At 50.4% G+C, this 20,299-nt stretch overlaps 1 protein-coding gene and 1 long non-coding RNA gene across 3 annotated transcripts; one reads left to right on the top strand and one right to left on the bottom strand.

Annotated features, from left to right (window-relative positions):
- The first annotated feature begins 7,516 nt into the window (after nt 1-7,516).
- TMEM250 (transmembrane protein 250) lies at nt 7,517-11,405 on the top strand. 2 transcript variants are annotated; one of them, XM_035341886.1, is made up of 3 exons: nt 7,517-7,723; nt 8,224-8,334; nt 10,360-11,405. In XM_035341886.1, the coding sequence occupies exon 3, from the start codon at nt 10,493-10,495 to the stop codon at nt 10,910-10,912; it is 420 nt and encodes a 139-aa protein (XP_035197777.1). In that variant the 5' UTR covers nt 7,517-7,723; nt 8,224-8,334; nt 10,360-10,492; the 3' UTR covers nt 10,913-11,405. The 2 variants fall into 2 exon arrangements, with proteins under 2 accessions (XP_035197777.1, XP_035197776.1); XM_035341885.1 differs by lacking the exon at nt 8,224-8,334.
- A 6,398-nt stretch (nt 11,406-17,803) lies between these two features.
- On the bottom strand, nt 17,804-18,455 carry LOC118175320. Its single transcript, XR_004754941.1, has 2 exons — nt 18,236-18,455; nt 17,804-17,913 (listed from the first exon to the last, which is right to left on the bottom strand). It is a non-coding gene; the product is annotated as an uncharacterized LOC118175320 (long non-coding RNA).
- Between the last annotated feature and the right edge of the window lie 1,844 nt (nt 18,456-20,299).

The following is a 20,299-nucleotide window of genomic DNA, read 5'->3' on the forward strand; positions in this document are numbered from 1 at the left end:
ACGGGGCATTTCCACTCAGCGAGGGGCAGTGGATGCTCCAGAGAGAAGCCTTTCTGGCCAGGACACAGGGAATCAAACTGTAAAATAATAATAATAAAAAAGCAGCACACAATGATTGTCTGATCTATATTTATTTCATAACATCCAGAATTAATAGGATACAGGAGTTAAAGCAACCATGGCAACTGAATGCAGAAAGGGCTGTCCTTGTAAATAAATGAATTCATAAATAACTCACAAGTGCTGATATAAAAAGTCATGGGAATCTAATGCAATGCTAATGCAATTCAAGCCTTCCCTTTTTTGCATGCGGTATTATAATACGGGGTGCGCCATGCTTTGCTCTGTGCTACAAGTGTCATTCTTAAGATAATAGAACTTGCTAATTGTACCCGGAGCCAGGCTGTGATTGATGAGGGCTTTGGTTTTTTTCTCTTCTCCATGTTCTCACCAGCAAGGTGCTTTTAAGTTACGGGCTGGTCTGCTGCTGACAAACGAGGGAAGTTAGGGAGAAAAGAGTGGGATTTGCCCCGCTGTGCATCCCGAGCTGGGCGCTATGGGTTCCCCTCCGGGCCCTGCCAGGCCAGTGGTGCGGGTGCTGGCACTGGGCAGTGGGGCTGCCACCTACGTGGCTTTTGGGGTGTTTATTGGGGTCACTTGTCATACCAGAGCTGACTCTCATACTTTGAAAAACAGGCACACAGCTGAGAAAAAGGCAAATATGGCCACTGAGTGGACTTCCGTGTTCCATTTTCAGAAGAGATGTTCTCAGCTCTTATTCCTCTGCTCTCTACAGTAATAAAAATGACATTTCTTATTGCAGGAGGTGCCGTTTGTCATGGAGACCCACATTTCCCCAGTTTGGAGGTAATTATAAAGAGAGGGGCAGTGCTCTGATCTACAGCAAAATCAGCTTTGACCATTGCAGTAGTTTCCCCCATCTGGAAATACGCTGTTATTAAATATGGATATAATTGCAGGTGGTTGTGTCTTATAAATCCTTTGTTCCTTTTTTCTTGATCATTTTTACTGATAAGGATGACACTGATAATGATGCTGGGAAGTCATTTTCTCCTTTGCAGAACGCAGTCTGAACATAAGCAAGGTCAAGAAGACTCCTGACACGTGCTGAGCACCAGAAGTTTCTCTCAACCTCCAGCAAAGCATTTCTCCACGTTGGGGCCAAACTCTTCCTTGGACACCGTGGGCAGCTGGTGCCACCTCCCCTATGAACACAAGCAAAATCCAGCCGGACCAAGGGAGCAGTGCAAGAATTTGTTTTACCCCCAGGAGCCAAAGAGACTCAGGGATTAGGGAGGAAGTGCAGGGACTCCTCTGAGGGTCCTTCCCTCCTGTACCCCGCTCCCATCTCACACATTTGGTACTCCAGGAGGGACGGGATGGGACAGGACAGGACACCCCCACCACCATGGGGCTGAGGACAGAGGTGAGCACGTGCTGTTGTTGATGATGTTTGTTTGCTTGTTTCCCTTCCCCTGCTTCTGCCCTGCGGCTCCTCTTCGGGGGCAGTGTGGTGGCCACACTCACCCCCCGGTCCCTTTGTGACCCCCCCAGTCCCTCTGCACCCCCAGCCCCGTGGTGTCAGCAGGGCCCAGGGCTGCTCCGTGCAGGCTGCGGTGGTGCGCTCGGGTTTGGAGTCATCTGGTCACCTGGTGATTTCAAAACAGCAATCAAAAGGGGAAAAAATAGAAAAAGAAAAGAACTCTTGCAATAATTTACCTTCAAGCAGTGAGGACGCATTTTGTGCACCCTGATGGAAAGCACTGGAGGATTCCTGACGCAGTGAACCCCCTAGCGCTGGAAACACTGCCATCGCAGCTAATCCCGGCGAGTGGTGGCTTTGGGCACTGACTGATGCCCTGTAATGATGCTTAAGAAATACAGGCAAACTCCGCTTTCCATTGATCTCAGAAAAATGAATGCTGTCTCTAAATTTGACGTTTAGCCAATGCACGGAGTAGATGGCTCCATTGATTCGCATCGGAGGGATGGAGGCGGGGGGAGCTCGGGGGAACACACCTTTGGCATGTGGAGGTTTGTCTCCGCTCTCTCCTGTCACTCTCCATCTTTCCCAAGCGCCTGCCCTTTTCCAGAGGGGAACAGGAAGCAGGGGGCTGTCACACTGGGCACGGCTCCGGCAGCCAGAGCTGCCCGGCACAGGCACCAAAGCCTGGCTGGGGCTGCCCCGGCGGTGCGTTAGCTGCTGACCAGCAGCCAAAGGGGTTTTGGCATTTTTAAGCTTGAATGCAGGTGGGGGGAGATGGAAAACTGGGGCTTAAGCATCTGGAGATGGACAGAAGAAGAACTGGAGGGGGTATCAGCAAGAGTCTGCCTGGGCATCTTGGGGTCATAGGTGTTTTTCCCTCACCATCTGTATTTCTCCAGGAAATCATTGGGGAATGATGAAGTGGGAGCTGCTCTGCGTCCTCTGACTGCAGAGTTCGGCCTGAGCCCTCTCTCCAGGGCCCCAGGGTGGGCATTAGCATGCAGCTGCTGGAGGTGCTGGCTATGGCCAGGCAAACTCCCTGCCCCAAAGCCTTTCTGATCTAAGTGCTGGTGTGGTACTGGGCACCCTCCTGGGGTGTCCGAATCCCTCTGAAAACAGTGCAGGGGCTATGGAGATGAGCTGGAGGTCAGACCTGTCCCAGCTCTGCTGCTGGCCTGGGGGGCAGGTTGCTGATGTTAAAATGACCTCAGAGTAGATCAGTCCCGGCGCAGAGCTGATGGATCTCTGCAATGTGCTTAAGAGGACCCGCCTGCTACGACCATGATATGAACTGGGACACGTTGTTAATGAATCGAAAACCGAGGAGCTGAGATTCCCAGAGAAAATGTTTTCTTTGCCCTGAAATGCCACCCTCCTGCTTCTCAAGGAGACACGGTGCTCTGAAAGTGCTTTGTGTGCCCCCCAAGCATGCCTGCCAGCCCCCCACTTCCCGCAGGAGGTATGGGCTGGGTCTGGGACAATGCTCACTTCCCCTAGGCCTATCCTACCGATGAACAGAAGGCAATACTGACACTTCTCTGCAAGAGTTTTCTGCATAATCGGCAGTTCTGACACCAGCCAGATCGGGGCTAGCCAGCATGATGCAGCAACAAGCGTTGGCAGGAGGCCTGTCCCTGGCAAAGTGGCCAATTCTATTTTCATTTGTTTTAGAGACAGTTTCTCTCCCACCATATGTGTGCAGCTGGCTCCCGCCCCAGCCCCCGGAGGTCAGCAGGAATCTTTCCATGACTCCAGCGTCTCCGGAATAACCACTGCCTGTTCCCCAGCTGTGGGGGGGAGGGAGGGAGCTGGGCTGGGGAAGCTGTATTTTCACTACGTTATCTGGGCAGTTAAGTGTCCCCACTGCAGAACAATGCACATTTTTTATGTGTATCAAATCTGAGGGGGGTTCACTGGCATCCCACCCACACCAGCACGAGTCTTTCTCTTTCCATGCCGTTTCACATGGTGGGGGAGCCCCCACAAATGGTTTGGGAAGGAGGCTGTCCTGAACCCCACCAAGCATCCCCCAGGCTCGCCTGCTGTGTAGTGTCATGAAAGCCTCGTGGCAGCAGTGGGCAGATTGCTTATTATGCCAGAAAACATGCTGATGTGTCACGTATATAGAATACATCAAACGTTACTGTCTCACCATGCCTCACGTGAACCATGTATCATTTATTTCTTTAGAAACTGCAGACTGGTCTAGTTTCACATTTCACAAGTCGCCTCTAAAATATATACCTATAAAAGCGTTACAGGAGCTAGGGCTCCTGCAGGGAAACGACAGCGCACTGCAACCTCACCATCTGCGCTGGGCTTGTCATTGGTACCTGGCACGGCTGTGCCCAGCTCCGCAGTGAGGAAGGAGAGCCGTGCTGCGGGCGGGTGTGTTTGTCGGGGCGTGCTGATGCATGGACACCACTCCTTCCCTCTGCTCCCTCCATTTACGCTGCTGCCAGACCCCAAATAATCCCACAAGCTCCGCAGCCCCGCTGCCCTGCCAGGGAGCCTGGGGCTTGGAGTGCCGTGGGGGCTGCACGTTGGTAGGGCAATGCTGCAGAAGTGGGAAGTAGTTCCACTCTCTGCCATGTAAATTTTTATTTGATTAGTGTAATATACTGCGTTATTATTATTTACCGCATGCAAATCTCTTCCAACGGATTAAAACTGACACTTAAACTAAGAGATCAGATCTGGAAAGATGTAATAAGGAATATTTCAGAATATTTCACAAGCTTCTGCAGGGTAGATTTGCAGGGTGGATCGATTACATTTAAAATTTAAGGTCCAGACTTGACCCGAAATCTCCTTGAAGGAAAAGGAAAGAATTAATTCCTCAGTTTGTTATATTTCAGCTTTACAGACCGGTTCAGCAAAACCCAAGTGAATTTGCACAAGATGCCGTTGGTTTTGGATGGTGTTTTTGGATGTGACAGGTTGCCAGCAGTGAATGCTGGCTTGAACATATCCTGTTAACGTGTTTACTATCTTTAAGACCTCAGAAATTATGGCTTTATACTTACTGTGCAAATAGGTGTTTCTGGGTCACTGAAGGAAGCGTGTTAGCTACCTTTCTGGATATACTTTTCAGCACACAGGTTTACAGATTTCTGCTGGTGACCAAACAGTACTGGGTGCTACACATTTATAAATGTACACACAACCCCTGTTTCAAATAAAAGCTTTCAAAAATGGTAAGCTAGCCACTGGAGGGTATATTTTGCAGAAAGGGAAAAAAAGAGAGAGAGGAAGAGTATTGCAATAATGAATTAATTCCCACAGTAGCAATATGAGCATTATTATTTCTTTGTAAAACAGATGTAGAAAGGTTGCAGACCAAATAAGGGTCTGATTTTCAGAGGTCCAGGTATTTTACAGGGTTGAATACCTTACAGCCTCCTTCAAATGAACCTCTAAATGAGAACCTCTCCATAAAACCTTGCTTACGCTTGCAAAAATAAAATGTTTAGCTCTCCACAAGTAATAGTATTGAAAGCTTTTTCTAGACAGGGGTCAGAAAGTGCAGATCCATTCTAAGTGCAAAAGGATGGAGCTAAAGGACATCTCGATATTAGAGGGTTGTTACTCCAGCTCCAGCCTAAACGACTTGACTGAGGCCAAAGTGTGAAATAGTGCCAGCAAGCAGGACTGGAAGTCGCAGTCCCTTGCCTTGTGTTCAGAGCAAAATATCTTATTCACAAAATGAGCAAGAAATACGGAGGGAATGTCTACATTGAACTGTTTCACCTCTTAACTCATCTCAGATTGAAATGGGATTGACTCAGTGGACTAACATTAAAGCCATGCATCCAGACAAGATCTATCCGTGAAAGGTTTTAGTTTTTTACTGGAAAGAAAAAAAAGTTCCCCCAAAATGGGACAAAAAGATGTTTCTGTTATAAAATGTTTGTGATAACTGCTGCTACTTTTTTCCCTCAGCCTAGTGAGCATTTCTTGCATTCTTGTCTTAGCACACTACCTTAGCGGCTCTTCATGTGCAGCACCATAGTAATTTATCATTACCCAGTCTCCAAATTATTCTAGTGTTGATTAAATTAGTAAATGCAATCACAATCTGAAGCAAGTTAATTGAGAGAATTTATTTGGCCCTGACAGTTTTATGCATGTTTGATTAAGTATTATAAGGTTTGTTTTTGATTTTGCATAATTTAACTTTAAATCCTGCACTGGGGGGGGGCATCAACTATTAATGACTGAAATAAACTCTTTTAAGATGCATATATTTATGATTTATTTCTAAATGCAGTATCTTCCAGATTTTTTTTGTTCTGTTGCCAAAGTGACAAATATGTTTAAAGTAATATTTTGAGCAATTCGGTTCATGCTATAAATCTCATGAAATGTATACAATTCATTAAAAGTTTTGAAAGAAGTACAAGTTAGCATTTATATTGCAACAAGTGACATATAAATGTGTATGTTTGTCTTCGAAGCGTGCCATAAAATACATCAGCGCTGGCTGGCCGCTGTGACTAGTACTAATGGCCCCCTCTCTGGGCTGATGATAAGTTTCATCACAAATCTTCAATGCTGTCAACACAAAACTGTTCAATCAACAGGAATATGAGTTGTGTCTTTAGTAAAATTAGCACAGGAAAGAAATACAACCGAGAGCCCTGCTGGAGTGCTGTGGGCGGGTTCTCTTCGGGCTGCACCACAAGCATTTGCTTAGGACCTCACCTCTTTGAATGTCAAAGCTTCAATTCATGCCTGACCCGGGGCCTGTATATTTTTTAAGATGATACGCATTTATTTAAGCAGCGAAGTGGTCAATGTATTTCAGGCTGAATAGTGCTGCCTTGCTTTTTGTCGCCCCGACCTAAGAAAAGCAAAGGATTGGTCTCAGCTGTGATGTTTCAGTGTCACCCACTTGTGCTTGTGTACGGGTTTTGGGGTGCGCAGTAGAGTTCTCTGGGTGTTCCTGGAGGCAATGGAAGACCTCATCTGCATGGAGCAGTTCCTGTGGGAAGCCAGGAGCCCCCTCTGCAGTGCTCGCATTCGGCAGCATCCCCATCATTCTCCAAGCCAAAACTGGAAAGATCAAAGTGCTTTCACAATGCTGTTGCTTGGGCTGAAATTCCCATCCCTGGCTCCCTGTCCCAGGCAATGGCGGAGTGAAATAAATGAAACGTGGCTCTCGTGCTAATCTTAGTCACCGAACAGATGTTCCCATTTCATGCTATCGGGAAAATGCATCAGCTCCGCACCTCCCCTTCTCCCTCCCACCAGAAAGTGCGTGGGAGAACAGAAACGGGCAATTTACGAGGAGCACACCACCGCTCCTCACCTTGGCTGTAATTTTCCCTCGCTGTACATCCAGCACCTCGGGCCCTTCGTTGTGTTTGCGGAACAAAAACGCTCTGCGGGGCAGAGGCTGCCGCGAGCGAGCAGGGAGCGCCCAGAGCGGAGCGCGTGCCGGAGCCGGTTGGTGCGCTCGGAGGTTTTTGGCCTCGTGCCTTCAACTGCCTGTGCAGTGCGGCACAGCTTATTGCTGGCAGATGGCTCGAGTTATTATTATTTAATGTTTTTCCACTGCGACAATGCCTAGATGGCAAGTGGGGCAGGGGGCCAATTAAAAAAAAAAAATGAAAAAAAAAATATATATATAAAAAGTGTTCTTTCCATTACAGAAAATAATTCCCAATTAAATCTAAAGGGAAACAGCAGGGAGGGAAGGAGGGTGTTTTTTTTCTTCCTTCTTTTTATTTCGCCTCTGCTCTGTCTTTCTGTGTGTGTTTTAGGAACTTTTGGTGTCTTTTTTGGCTCCCCAGAAGCCTGGGTCAATCAAACCGTGCCTAACAGCCCGGCTTCTCCACGGCTGCCCGAACCATCCCGAGGGGCTCGGGGCTCCGTGGGCAGCTCCCCCCCCCGTCCCGGCGCCTCCCTCCCCGAGGCCTAGGCCCGTTCCCCGCGGCGTGAAGCCTGCCAGGCCCCGTTGCCATGGCAACGCGCCGCCCTTCCCGCTTCCGCCTTGCGGGCGCTGCGTGATGACGCCATCACCGCGCGCCGTCCCGGCCGCTCCCTCCCCGTCGTCGCCGCCGCCGCCGCCGCCGCGGGCCGGAACCGGAGCGCGGCCGCTCCCCGCACATGCGCAGTGCGGCGCCCGCCGCTAGGCCCGGGCCTGCCGTCAGCCCGGGCCCGGGACGCTCAGGCTCGGCGGCCGCCGCCCGGCGGGAGGCCATGGGCACGGCGGTGAGTGCGGGACGGGGCCGGGGGAGGCGGGGAGGCTCCGGGGGAGGCACCGGGGGAGGCCTCGGCCCCTTCCTGAGGCTCTGCCGGGCGGTGCGGGGGTGTGCCGGTTTGCCTCGGCCTCCGTTGCGTCCGTTCCGTTCTTAACCGTTGGCAGCGTGTGCACGCCGTGTTGGTCGGTGCGGCCTAGGCGAACGCTTCTGCGATAAAAGGCAGCGGCCTGCAAGAGTTCCTTCTCCGTTATTTTCTCCTGGCTCTCCGGTTTTGGGTGGTTCTTTCCAACGTGCCCCAGTAAGCTGTAATGTAGAGCGTATCGAGCACCTCCTGCTCGTGAACATCGCGGTGAGATTCAAAATTGGAGGGAGGCCTTGTGATTCCGATCTTGTTAACGCACAAAATGAGCAAACTGCAACCTAATCTCTCGTTTTGTCTTTTAGATCAACTCGTGTGTAGGATGTTGGGGGTCTGGGAAGCACCGTAGCCGTTTCTTTCCTTCCTCCTAGAAGGCCAGGTGTCTCGGGAGAACTGCGCTTTTGTATTACAAGGATTAAGTGGCACCCAGGAACAGCAGCGGATTATCGACCTGCTGGGTGGATGGCAGCGCCATTAACGATGTAATTTTTCAGGAAGTTTCCTATTTGCACAGCATCCCTCTGTTTGTGGCTGGTGTTTGAGTTTATCTGAAGACATCGAGCTCCCAGAGGCTATTTGTTGATGTGGTGGGCACAGTGAATGTGAACGAGTCCTTGCTGTTCACACCGAATAGGTTCTGCAGCTGAGCAGTTCTCTCAGATTCAGCTGTTGTAGGTTTGATCAGAGAGCACCTAAACTCCTCACGCTGATCAGACACGAGGCCAGCGTGCTGAGTTTGCCCCAGAAACCGTAGCTTATGCCCGTGGGGGTTGTGCTCTGCTGCTCAGGTGTGGTCTCGTCGAGTGCTTTTCTCGTGTTCGCTCTGATTTCTCTGTGGCTGCTCAGGGAATCAGAATAGGCAGCTGTGCCAGAGTTGGCTGGAAATGATAAGCTGTCTTTCATGGCCTGGTGAAACAGGTTGTAAGAAGAGGCGGCATTATCAGAAGTGCAGTGCTCTAAGTCCACAGTATACAAAATTTTAACTTGTTAATTTGTTCCTCCAAAAGCACCCCTGAAGGCAAACACAGAGCACGTGGAAGGCATGCTCCGCTGCACGCCCCAGGCACAAAACTGCTGTCCTTAAGCAGAGTTGGGTTAGCATCTGACCGCCTGATATGCCTTGCAAAATACATCCTTGTAACATGCTCCTGAGCATTTCCTCTTTACCGGCAGGAAATTATGGCAGGGAGGCACTTAAAATGACACGGGTGTTTTGGTAGTTGAGAACAGACCTCAATTATCACAATTCCTTAATCATAAGTTAACTCATACTCCTTCTTATTAGCTTGATTCATGTAGAGCCAACGGATTCCTTCCCTCTGTTACAGGAATTTTAGGTAATTAAACCTGGGACCTTGCAGAAGTGCTCAGAGCTGTAATTTCCACACGTGTATAATTTGAGGCAGGGAGCAGTGAAAAGATTTCCTCAGTGGCACGCGTTGCCACAGAGAAGGTTTTTGATATCAAACTCCAGTTGCCTTTAGCCTTATCGTTTACTCTGTGATTAGTTAGTAACAAAAAATCCGGAATTAACTTTTAAATGTCTCTCATTTTAACAGTGATAGGATCTCTTGTTCAACAAAGGTCTGAACAGCTGGGTGTGCGAGGAGGCTGGGGAAGTCCCCGTTGTTCTTCAGCATTATCTGATGAGCGCATTGTTATTTCATAATTCCCGGAATTTGGCACATCGCAAGCCTGGGGTGAAGCAGAGAGCGGCTAACAGGCTGCTGCTCATCCCTCAGATAGCAAAAACGGGCGTGTGGAAGGATGTTAAGACTGTAAATTCTAAACACTCCAAAAGATCAAGATATTTCATTTATCTCTGCAGGTCACAAAAAGAGAAATAAACTGTTGGGTATCTTTGAAAAGCTGGCTTGTCATCGGGTGCAATGGCAGTGGGACCGCAAGGCTCATCTGAGCAGGCGAGGCACATCCTGTAGAGTGTGAAAAACACGATTGCCTCATTGTTCTTGCGAGACCTTCCATTTTTTTTTCAGTTTGTTTGTTCGGTGAAGCTTTGCCAAGGTATGAAATAGGCAGAAATCTGGAGTCACTGCTGTGCCTGGGCTGTAGAACTCACTTGCAAAAGCACTTGGAGAACTTCAGGAACTAAACAACAGAAAACTGATCCAATGCAAACACAAACATTAACATTTACTTCTTGCATTGGTGGGCTGTTGCAGGACTTCTGTTTGATTAAGAAGAGCCCTAATTAGCCAGGATAGTTCTGGAACAAAGCTCCCTCCTTTCCTCCACTAACACTGTAAGGCTTGTAACAGGTGCTTTGGTGCTTGGGTGCTTTGGGGGATCTGAGTGATGACAAACTGAATTGTATCGCTGCGTGTCCGTCTGGTGAGCTGTAAGTTGTTAGCAAAGTTGTTGGAAGTGAAGAAGTGGAGTTGTGCAAGGCATTTGTACGTAACCGCCGAGCTGCCGAGCGTCCGTCCTGCTGTGCATCCTCCTGCTGGGGCTACTTAAACGTGTTTTCCTTCTCTGCCTTCCTGCAGGTCCCTTCCTTCCTGGAAACTCAGCAAAGAGCTAGCGTTCCCAGGCTGTCGGAGCTCTTCCATGTTAACGGATGATATTTGCTATGTGCCCTGTAAGTCCTGCCCTGGGACTCGGTGAGCGGTGGGGTGCCCGATGCCTGTAATCCCCATTCCCCGCCGGGTCCGCTCGTTCCACGGCCCCCACACGACCTGCCTGCACTCGGCCTGTGGCCCGGTAAGGACCACTCACTTGGTGCGCACCAAGTACAACAATTTTGACATCTATCTGAAATCCCGATGGATGTACGGATTCATTCGTTTCCTGCTGTACTTCAGCTGCAGCCTGTTTACCTCCATCCTCTGGGTGGCACTCTCTATCTTGTTTTGCCTTCAGTACCTTGGCATCCGGATCTTTCTGCGTTTCCAGTACAAACTCTCCATCATCCTCCTCTTACTGGGGCGGAGGCGGGTAGACTTCAGCCTCATGAATGAACTGCTCATCTACGGAATTCATGTGACCATGCTGCTAGTGGGGGGGCTGGGATGGTGTTTCATGGTGTTTGTGGATATGTAAATAAACCAAGCGCATGTGGGCCAAGAAGGTGACTGTTCTTCTACCCCCAAATGTGTCAATTACCCTCTTTTCTTTTTTATATAAATTAATTTATTTATCAGTGCTACTTTTTATTGATAAATTAATGTACTTGTCTCTGGAATTTGTATTTTTTTTGGAGGGTTAAGGTGCCATTTTGATGATCGAAGTGCAACTCTCGACTGGGTGTTTTATCTTGGCGTAGTGCAAGTTAATAGACATTTCTTCTTGTCCGTAGGCGCCTGCCTTTGCTGCTGTTCCTGTATCCCTGTAGGCATGGAAAAAGCAGTGGTTTTTCTGGAGGGAAAGAAGCCAGATAACTTTGCACCCCACGCTCTGAATTGGTCTTTACCCTTTTTAAAAAAAACGTTCCTCCATGTCTCAGGCATGTAATGTGTATCCTGTTTGAGCGGTGCTGTCCTTTCTCTGTGTAGTTTGCCTATTCCCAACTGAGAATACAGGGCCGAATTCAACAGACTGGTTTTGGTTTGTTTTCTTAAGATTTATGCGAGGCTTGCATTCAACACTGCATCGTTTTGTTCACCTTCCTGTGATTTGAATGGTTTTGTCCTTTTCAGGCAGTTAGTGCTGAGTAACTGGAGTCTTCCCCCGACAGAGCAAACCCACCGGAGTGAGGGGAGCAGAGCTCAGTGGCGCGTGCTCTTGAAATTCCCGGTCATAGCAAACACGGTATCATCTCGCAGTAATTATGGGAACCCTTTGCAGTGGTCCTCAGTGTTTAGATCTTGGTGGTTGCTTCTGCTTTTCCCTGGGTAGATTAGCTGCAGTTCCCTCACAGAGGTGCTTCTGTCTTACAGAGCACAGCGAGATGAGGCTGGCTGACCTAGGAGAGCTTGAAAGCACTGCACGGTCTGCAATGGGGTCACCGGAGAGCTTTGCTAGCAGCTGAGGAAGAGAATTAAGCATTGAGCTTGGTTCTAGTGGTCTCGATCTAAGATCTCCGACTGTTCCTCTGCAGTCAGTTAAGTAACTGTACTTACGGAGACCAGAACCTGTTCTAAAGTTTAAATTGATTCTGTTTCTTGGTTTGGTTTGGTTTCTTGTAATGGAATATTACTTTTTCTTTAAAAACTGCTAAAAACAAGTTGGTAAAAATGAGCCCCCCCCTTTCTTTCCCCCTGAAATCATCGGAGTCGATCACAGTAGAATAAGCAAGACTGGAGGTACGTGACCGTTCCCTTACGATCTTTGCTTTGCGATAGGAATGTGGGTGAGAACAAAGTCAGCGTGCGCACAGGGGAGGACACTCAGTATCTCAGCCGGGGAGTGTTTTCAGTGCGTGTAGTGGAGCCTTTTGCTGACATACTTTGATTTGTAGGCTTACAGATGCAAAATAGGGAAGCTTCTGTCTGAAGCCCTAAGCTAAAGCAAAACCAGAAATTATCTCATTATCAAGCATTACAGATAATGCAGTCTGAATGCACAGAGCTGAATAAATAATGGGCAACGCTGGCATGAACTTTAGATTAGCCCCGTGAGAGCCAGAGGCTGTTTCTGCAGGAAGGACGCAGCGCGTGCCGCAAGCCACGGTGTCTGGAAGCTTCCTCCTAACCGTGGAGCTCCCCAGAGCTCCGTGCTGGGACCACACTGGGGACCACGGCACCTTGCGTCCTGCGGGTCCCAGCCGCAGCCTGCTCTGCTCCCAGCAGTTCCCAGTAATTCCCAGCTCGATGCTTTCCTCCTCCCCAGTACCGCTGTCAGCCTGCGGCACTGTGCAAGCAGTGGGCATCCTGGGGTGGCTGTGCGAGGGAATTCCTGCAGGGAATCACAGCTGGAGAACAAACAGCCCCAGGGCATGCTGAGAGGGCAGCCAGGAGCCCAGCAGCAGCTCTCCCTCGCCCTCTGGGTCAAGCAGCACGGGCACCAGTTGAAGGTAGGACCGTGTTTCACCTTGGAGCAGCTATGTGTCAGCGCTCCTTAGACCTAAAGGTGAAAGGGTGACTTGTGGTGCCTGTGGGTGCTGCTGTGCTCCCCACCTGCACCTGCCCAGCTGCCGGGTGCTCCCGCAGCAGCGACAGCCCAGACAAGATCAGCTTTGTTGTGTGGGCTTCCCGTCAGCCCTCTGCATCCCAATTCGATAGCGCGTACCGGGGAAGAAGTACAAATCCCCACCAAATCACAAAAAAGGAGCGTTTGCCAAATCTTCAAGTGTTCCTCAAGAGAGCTCGGGGAGAGGTTGCTTAGAAGACAGCGGGAAGTGATTGCCCGTTCTTTTGCAACCATAGCCAAATGTCTGCTGTCAGAACGCCCTGAATCTGGAGCGCAGCTGCACACAAAGACAACCTGAAGATCAAATAATTGAGGAGGAGACCTTGGAGGCAACGTGAGGTTCAAAATGCTCTCGTTCTTGGTCGTTACCAGCACTTGGACACCTTGCAGTGCTCAGGCAGTTTGATACAACCAGCCTGCGGGGGGAAAGGAGCTCCCTTTGAAGTCACGCTGGCAAGGAAGAGGAGTTAATTTTCAAATGATTTGTTTTATGATGTAATAATTTGAACATTTTAGATCTACATGAGCAGAGCAGCATTTGGCACCTTTACGGCACTTGTCTTCAGAGCGTTTTCCAGCTAGAGCTAATTAAACCTCACAACATCCCCAGGAGACTGCGGAATAAGTAAGATCTTGGTAATGATTCAGAATTTAAATTCAGTGTTTTTGAGATATTTTTTTTTTAAAGCTTTTAGGATTGCTTTGCCAAAACATTTTTTCTCAAGGAGCTGAGATTCTACAAGTTCCTTACAAGCTTAAGGGGAGCCAAGCCACAACAGGGTGGGAGGAAAAGGCAGAATAAATGTTAAGTATGTGCAAAGAACAAGCTGTTTATTTTCCCCATAATATTTTCATTGAGAAACCTGGCATTTTTTAATAAAGGGGGAAAAACATTTGCTATAATACAGCAAATAAGGAAACGGACGGGAGCTGGACTTTCTGCTTTTCAAGAGTCAGACAAATGGCTCGTAGTGCTCCTTGCCAGAAATGCCTAATGCGAAGCAGGTACTGGCAGCTGTGGGGAAGTTTGTGTTCTTTGGGTTTTTTTTTTTTTACTCTTTCCAAATTCATTGATGCTGAAGGGGGTAGATCAGGCTCTGAAGTACGTTGCCTTCCCTGTCTAGCTATTGAAATGGCTTTAACTTTGAAATCTTTTGGAATTTACATTTTAGCATTCCTTCGTGCTGATGCCGTCCTGAACGAGAGCAGCTAGTTTGTCCCCTCTCGTGTCTGTTTGTTTGTTTGTTTGCTTTCTTGCTGCCATGTTTGGGCTTTAAATACTGCTGTCGTACTTACCGGGCTAAAAATGGCCCTAAGGGCACTTAGGAAAATTACTAGAAATGCTGATCTGGGAGAGCGGGTCCCTCCCGGCCCCGTGCCAGCCCTGCCCTGCCCCTTGGGAGGACTTCCCCGGCGCCTCCTGCCCACCAGAGCTCCCCAGGTGCGGGTGTAAGGGCAGGGAGATGGTGGCGTGTGCGGTGGCAAAGCTGCCTCGGCCTCTGGTCTAGCCTGGGAATGCACAAACGAGACCCAAGTGTTGGAGCTTCACCTCGTTAACGCTTCGCAACATGAAAACAGTTGGTGTTCTGGGTGCCTGTTAAATTCTGTATGGAACGTGCCACCTACATTAAACTTATTTTTTTATAAGATGTTGATGGGTCGGTTGTTTGTGGAGAAAAAGGAACAGTCCCGTGGTGCTGGTATCGTTCTGATGGGGATAGCCTACATCCTCTTCCTCTCTCTGTGCTGGTGCAAATACAGCAGGAGCACAGCAGAGGAGAATCGGGCTCTCTGTTTATGGCTCAGAAACAAAATAGAGTTAGGGAAAACACTGCTTTTACCTCCTTGAAAGGTCATTCAGTGACGCGCTGGGAGGGCTGGGTACAGCCCAGATGTCTAGCTCCTAAGCTTTGGCTCTAGCAGGCAGGCTGTGTTAGCCCATTGCATTGAAGGACTGTCACTTGTTGGGGCGCACGTTGGTTACTCACTGGAGGAGCTCCTTCCTCCCGTGCCTGGTGCTGAGCTGCGGCGCAGAGCTGCGCTGCTACAGAAAGCAGCAGTGACGTTTCCTGGGGCGATTAAAGGAGTGTTCCTGCTCTGATGGACGTTGTAATTCCTACTGCTCTTACGTGGAAGGCACTGCCGTGATGCGCAGCAGCATAAAACCCATAAAACAGACGGGATTTGCCCACCAGTGACTGGCAAGGCACGGAGAGAGCCACTGCAGGCTGCGCTGGGGCTCAGCTCCTGGAGAGGAATTTGTGTGGATAGAGCAGCCACGGCCCTCTGCATGGAGGAGATGCTCCGAACTGAGCAGCTGAAGAATCACAGTGGAGGACTCGAAAGAGGAAGAAGGTTTGCAAGACGGGATGACTTGGGCAAGGATGGGTGTATTTTGCTTTTCAGGATCGCATGAGGACCAGTAAGCAGTGCTCAGAAACCTGCCTGGTGGCAGATGGCAACGTTGGTTGAGTGCTATGGAGCATCGTGCTCAACGACAGCGAAAGGCTCAGGGAAATACGATGTAAGAATGCAATTTCTATTATTAATGTTATGTTTAAATACCCGAGCCTTTGCCATCTCCTCGGGAAGGCTTTGTTTGCTCAGTCCCTACGGTGAGCACCTACCCAGGCACCTCGGGGTGCCCCCAGCCTGAAGGCTCCGTGGGCAGCGGCCTTGGGGTTTCTTCACATGCAGGCACTGTGCTGTGCCAGCACATTCCGCTCACTCCCTGAGCCTGCTCCAGAAACTGAGCCTTTGCCTTCTGTCTGCACAGCTTTAGGATCAGGGTTGCGTTTTGCATAAAAGCAATTTCAGGTGGGATTCTGACACAATCTGTAGGCATACGTCTTGAAAAGGCACTGGAAGCCCCTACCTTCAAGGGCCTTAGCTGGCTAAAAGCTCGTTGTAATTCTTCCCAGGGCTCTCTGAAGCCTGTGATTTTTTTCTCTCCCCTCCGTGGGGCGGGAGGCAGCATTTATTCCCAGTCACAGAAAGCAGCGTGGCGCATTTCCTTTCAGGAACTGCTCTGGCTGTTCTGGAGGCTCTAGCACACACAGATAGCGTGCTGTTCCAGGGAAGACGTTGCTGGAAAATATGAAGCCCTGTTATCTTTCCATGATTTGATTTAGCCAAACAAGGTTTCCATAGCTCCTGGACAGCTCGGCGGCGGGGGGGGGGAGGGGGAAATTCTCATTTCTTCACCTGCCAACTCTCTGCACTAATTTTGTCTTCCCGCTTCAAAGCAGTCATCGTGCCCAGAAAATGTCACTTCAAAGCGAAGTTTTGTCCCGTAATGAGTCAGTGAGAATTGCTCAGCCTCAGAGCTTGTGCAGCTCTCCAAACTGTGCCGGGGAGAGGCAGAGCCATGTCCTCAGAGCCTGCTCTGAGCTCCCTGCTCGGGCGGCCTGAGATCGGAGGCTGGGCTCTGGCTGCTTTACCGGCTTCTCAGCACGGATAAAGGAGCTTGCCCACAGCTCCCGCTTCTTTCCCGAGCACTGAATTCATCTGCAAGGGAAACCGAGCACAAAACCTTCCCCGGGGGCTGTGCGAGCGCTGCGCTGGCCCGAGCCGAGGTCTCAGAGAGCCTCTTTCCCCGCTGACCTCCAGCCCACACTCCGGGGCCGCAGAGCGTGGTCAGAAGTGTGTGAGGTTGGCCCAAGCTGGGAAGTGTGCGAAAGGGAGCAGCTCCCGGAGCTCCCCGCCAGCGCCCGGCCGCCTGACGGAGCCTCCGAGGGCCGCATCCTGACCTTGGGCGCGCAAGGCTGGAGTAAGTCAGAGCCGCTCGTGCACACAAAAGCCAACTTTCCCTTGCATGGAAAATGCCGTATATAACACCAAGAGACAAATACCAGAGGCCTTAGCTGGTTCTTTCAAAAAAAAAAAAAAAAAAAAATCTCCCGTTGGCCCTGGTGAGAGTTTTGCCTGAGTAAGGACGTCGGGATTGTGCATGCTAATTAAACGAACCACCCATCCCTTCAGATTCTGCTCTCTGCTGGGAATTCCCCTCTGAGTAACTTGCTCCCACTGAGGAAAGGAGTTGCATGAAAAATTTCCCAGATGGTGAATCCGTTAGAGAAAATCACAATCTGTTTGTGGCTTTTTCAAACAAAAAAAAAAAAGAGCACAGGAGACGCTGCGGAATAAATTTGCTGTTGCAAACCATTTGCTCGGTAATGGGGAGAATTTAGATGGGCAAAGAGGTTTTTTCGTAGGAGCTTTATCTCCCTGCCTCGCAAAACCAGCAGCGGTTTGAAACAGAAATTACGGCGCTGTGAGTTTGAAAAGCCTGATGCGGCCGCTGTGAGGACGCCTGCTCGGTTGTCCTGACATTGAGGGGGGCTGCAGCTGTGGGGGAACAGCAGACCTCGGAAGGACCGACTGCTGCCGTGTGCTTCGTTGGTGATGTCCCTGCTGTCACAAAGGTGCCATTCCACACCAGTCCGCTGTCAGTATCCCTGTGCTCGGGGAGCCACAGGGCCCCAGGACCCACTCACGCCGAGCTGCCCCGGGCAGGCAGAGGTGGCTCCGAGGGGTGCCGGGAGGACCCTCAGCCCCCCAGGGCCTTTGGGCTGGGGCAGGCGCCGTGGTCGTGGATGGGAGCACATCGGGGTACCGGGATCTGCTGGGGTCGGTCCTGCCGGCCCTGCTGCAAGGGGACAGCGGCTGGGGATGGAGGTGACCCATGGGTGGCTGCGTGGGGACGGTTTGGCCCCTTGCTGCCTCTGTCAGAGCCCAGGATGGTCCCTAGCTGCGTGCTGCCTGGCTCTGCAGCACCACGGGCACGTTTCACTTGAAATCTGCATTTCATCAAAAAGCTCCAAGCCAAGAGAAATTCATCCAAGGTTTTCTTTTTTTCTTTTCTTCATGTAAACTTCAAATGAAAGCTGCCGAACGGTTTCTTGGAAATGCGTTTGCTTGCAGCCGTGTGCGGTGGAGGCACTGCTACTTCCTTCTTTTCCCCGTGAAGCTGTCTGGAGGCAAACATGAAACTGGGCACTGTGCAACGCCCGCGTGGCTCAGACAGACCGAGCCCTACCCTGGAGGTTTTCCTAGCAAAACCGATAGGAATTATTTTTGGGTCGACATGGAGTTACTCAGCCTGTGTCCCGTTAACAGCCCGATCCTTATTGCTAAGGGCTACCCAAACACGGTGTCTCAGTTTCGCCAGGTTCAGTTCAGGAGATTTGTGTGTCCTCGGGGTCTGTGAAACTTGCTGAGCCTCCAGGACCGTGGGTCCAGTCGAGTTTCCGTGGGGAACGCACGTAATCCTCCCTTCCTCCAGCTTTTCCTAACGACACAGGCTGGCAGCGCTGATTTGCCAACAAATTTCCTATTTACTGTTCACCAGAGCATCAGTTGTGACAAATAAACAGAAGAAGGCAGCATTTCACCGAGAGCATTTTATGGACTGATTAAGACAGCACACAAAGAGCTCCTCGGGGTCCAGGCGAAGCCGGTAGCACGGCAGACACCGCAGTGTGCCCAGGGGCTGCTCTGCAGGGCTCGGCGGTGGCAGCCAGGTCGTGATCACAGCCAGGACGGTTGGCGATGTGTTTCTGAAACCTGGCTGCCCAAAGCCAGGGGTCCGCCTCCCTTTGTATAGCAGAACTGTTGGTTTCTGCAGAGATTGTTTAAATTATGCCTATACTCACACGTTATGAACGCCTTCAGAAGGAGATGAATGCGCTGCTTGGTTTTGAGGGTAATTTTGATGATGGGTAGCAACGTGATAGCGATGTGCTACAATGAGGGCGAATAAGTTTCACGCCTCAAGACCCATAACTGCCTCCCCGAGAGGGCAGGAGGGGACTGCTGCTGCTTTTTTCTTCCTTTGGGAATGTTGGGTGTGCACGAAAGGGCTAGAGGATTTGTGGAGTCTTCCTTTAAAGCATCAAACATCAGCTAAGAAGTGAAGCAAGAACCGAGACCTGTAACCTGCTTACAGCTCGGGATAAACGTCTGGTTCCACTGGAGTCAATGGCAAACCCCCAGTGCTTTCAGCGAGGTCAGGATTTCACCTTGTGTTCTCCTCGAACAAAACTGCCTGTTCCTGGGGAAATAAATAAAACATCTGAAAGCGATGCTCGTAAGGTCAAGTCGCAATGTGCGTGCATACAGAAGGTGTACATTGATTTGTGTCAGCGCGTAGCACAAGAAAGATGAGGCCAAATCCTGAAGCCCCTGCAGGGCACCGCTGCGGGTTTTTCCCCAGGCTGGCTGTGCTGCCCTTGGAGCTCCCGGCCGGCATCAAGAAACCCAGCTGGCTCTGCACGGGTGGGACCCTCGGTAGGACAAGGAGCTTGTTTTTTGCGTGTGAAAGGCAAGCACGAGGGCTCGAATTCGGACCTGTGCACGCTGCACCGCCGTGATGGGGTCCAAAAGCACGCGGCGCGATGGGAAGCTGAAGCCCCGGGGTGAACCCCCTGGGAGAAGGGCACAAGAGATGGGCGGGGGGGGGGGGTTCGCTCGCCGGCCTCCCACGACCTTGAACATCTTCTGCATCCTCCTAGCACATGATTCGGGGGAGAAGGCAGGGGCGGGGGAGGCGGCACAGCACCGAAACGTTTGTTCAGCAATTGCCGCAAAAAGAAAAACTCGCTTCAATCTGCAGAGATGCCAACTGAATTTTGTTGTGTTTTGGTATTTTGGAGGCGCGCCAGCAGCAGGATGTTGTGAAGTCTTCAGCAGCTACTGCCTGCTTGTTCCATACCAAGCATAACTTTGTATATATTTTTATCGGCAAACTCGGTCCCACGCATCGAGATGTGCAAACAAGAGCCCTGGCTGCAGGGCTGCTCTTGGGAGCGCTGGGGGAACAGAGCCATGTTCCCTGGCTGCTTTCTGAAGTCAGATTTTTCAGGAGCTGGCCTGCAAAGGTATCTTTTTTTCCCTGCCAGCTGCCAGCTGCTAAGAGGAATAGCAAGTGGTTGATTTGATTGGAGAGGGGAAAAAAAAAAACAACAGAACAAGTTCAGCACCCGTTGGAGTCCCGGCTCCTCCTCCTCGACCCAGGGGAGACCTCAGTGCAGTTGTGGCTGTGATTCTGGAAAGGTTGATGCGAATTTAGGGTATTGCTTTTTTTCCATTTCATGTGGGGATGAGGCGCGTTTCTGCTTCGTCAGCAGAAGGGGCTGTTCTCTCCCTCGCACAATGGAAAGCCGCTGGGTATAAATAGCCTTTCGTGCCTGTCACCTCGGTGACTTTAACGGTGATGCCCTGATTTAAGCCCTGCTTCCAGAGGATGCTGTAGGTGTGCACCGTCCCCACGGGCCTGACCACGTATTTAAATTAAACGTGTGTTTAAGAGGCGACACGCTAAGCCCGTGTTTTAATGCTATCCTGGGCTGGGACTGGCAC

Source organism: Oxyura jamaicensis, chromosome 17 (assembly GCF_011077185.1).
Source record: "Oxyura jamaicensis isolate SHBP4307 breed ruddy duck chromosome 17, BPBGC_Ojam_1.0, whole genome shotgun sequence".
NCBI lineage: Eukaryota > Metazoa > Chordata > Aves > Anseriformes > Anatidae > Oxyura > Oxyura jamaicensis.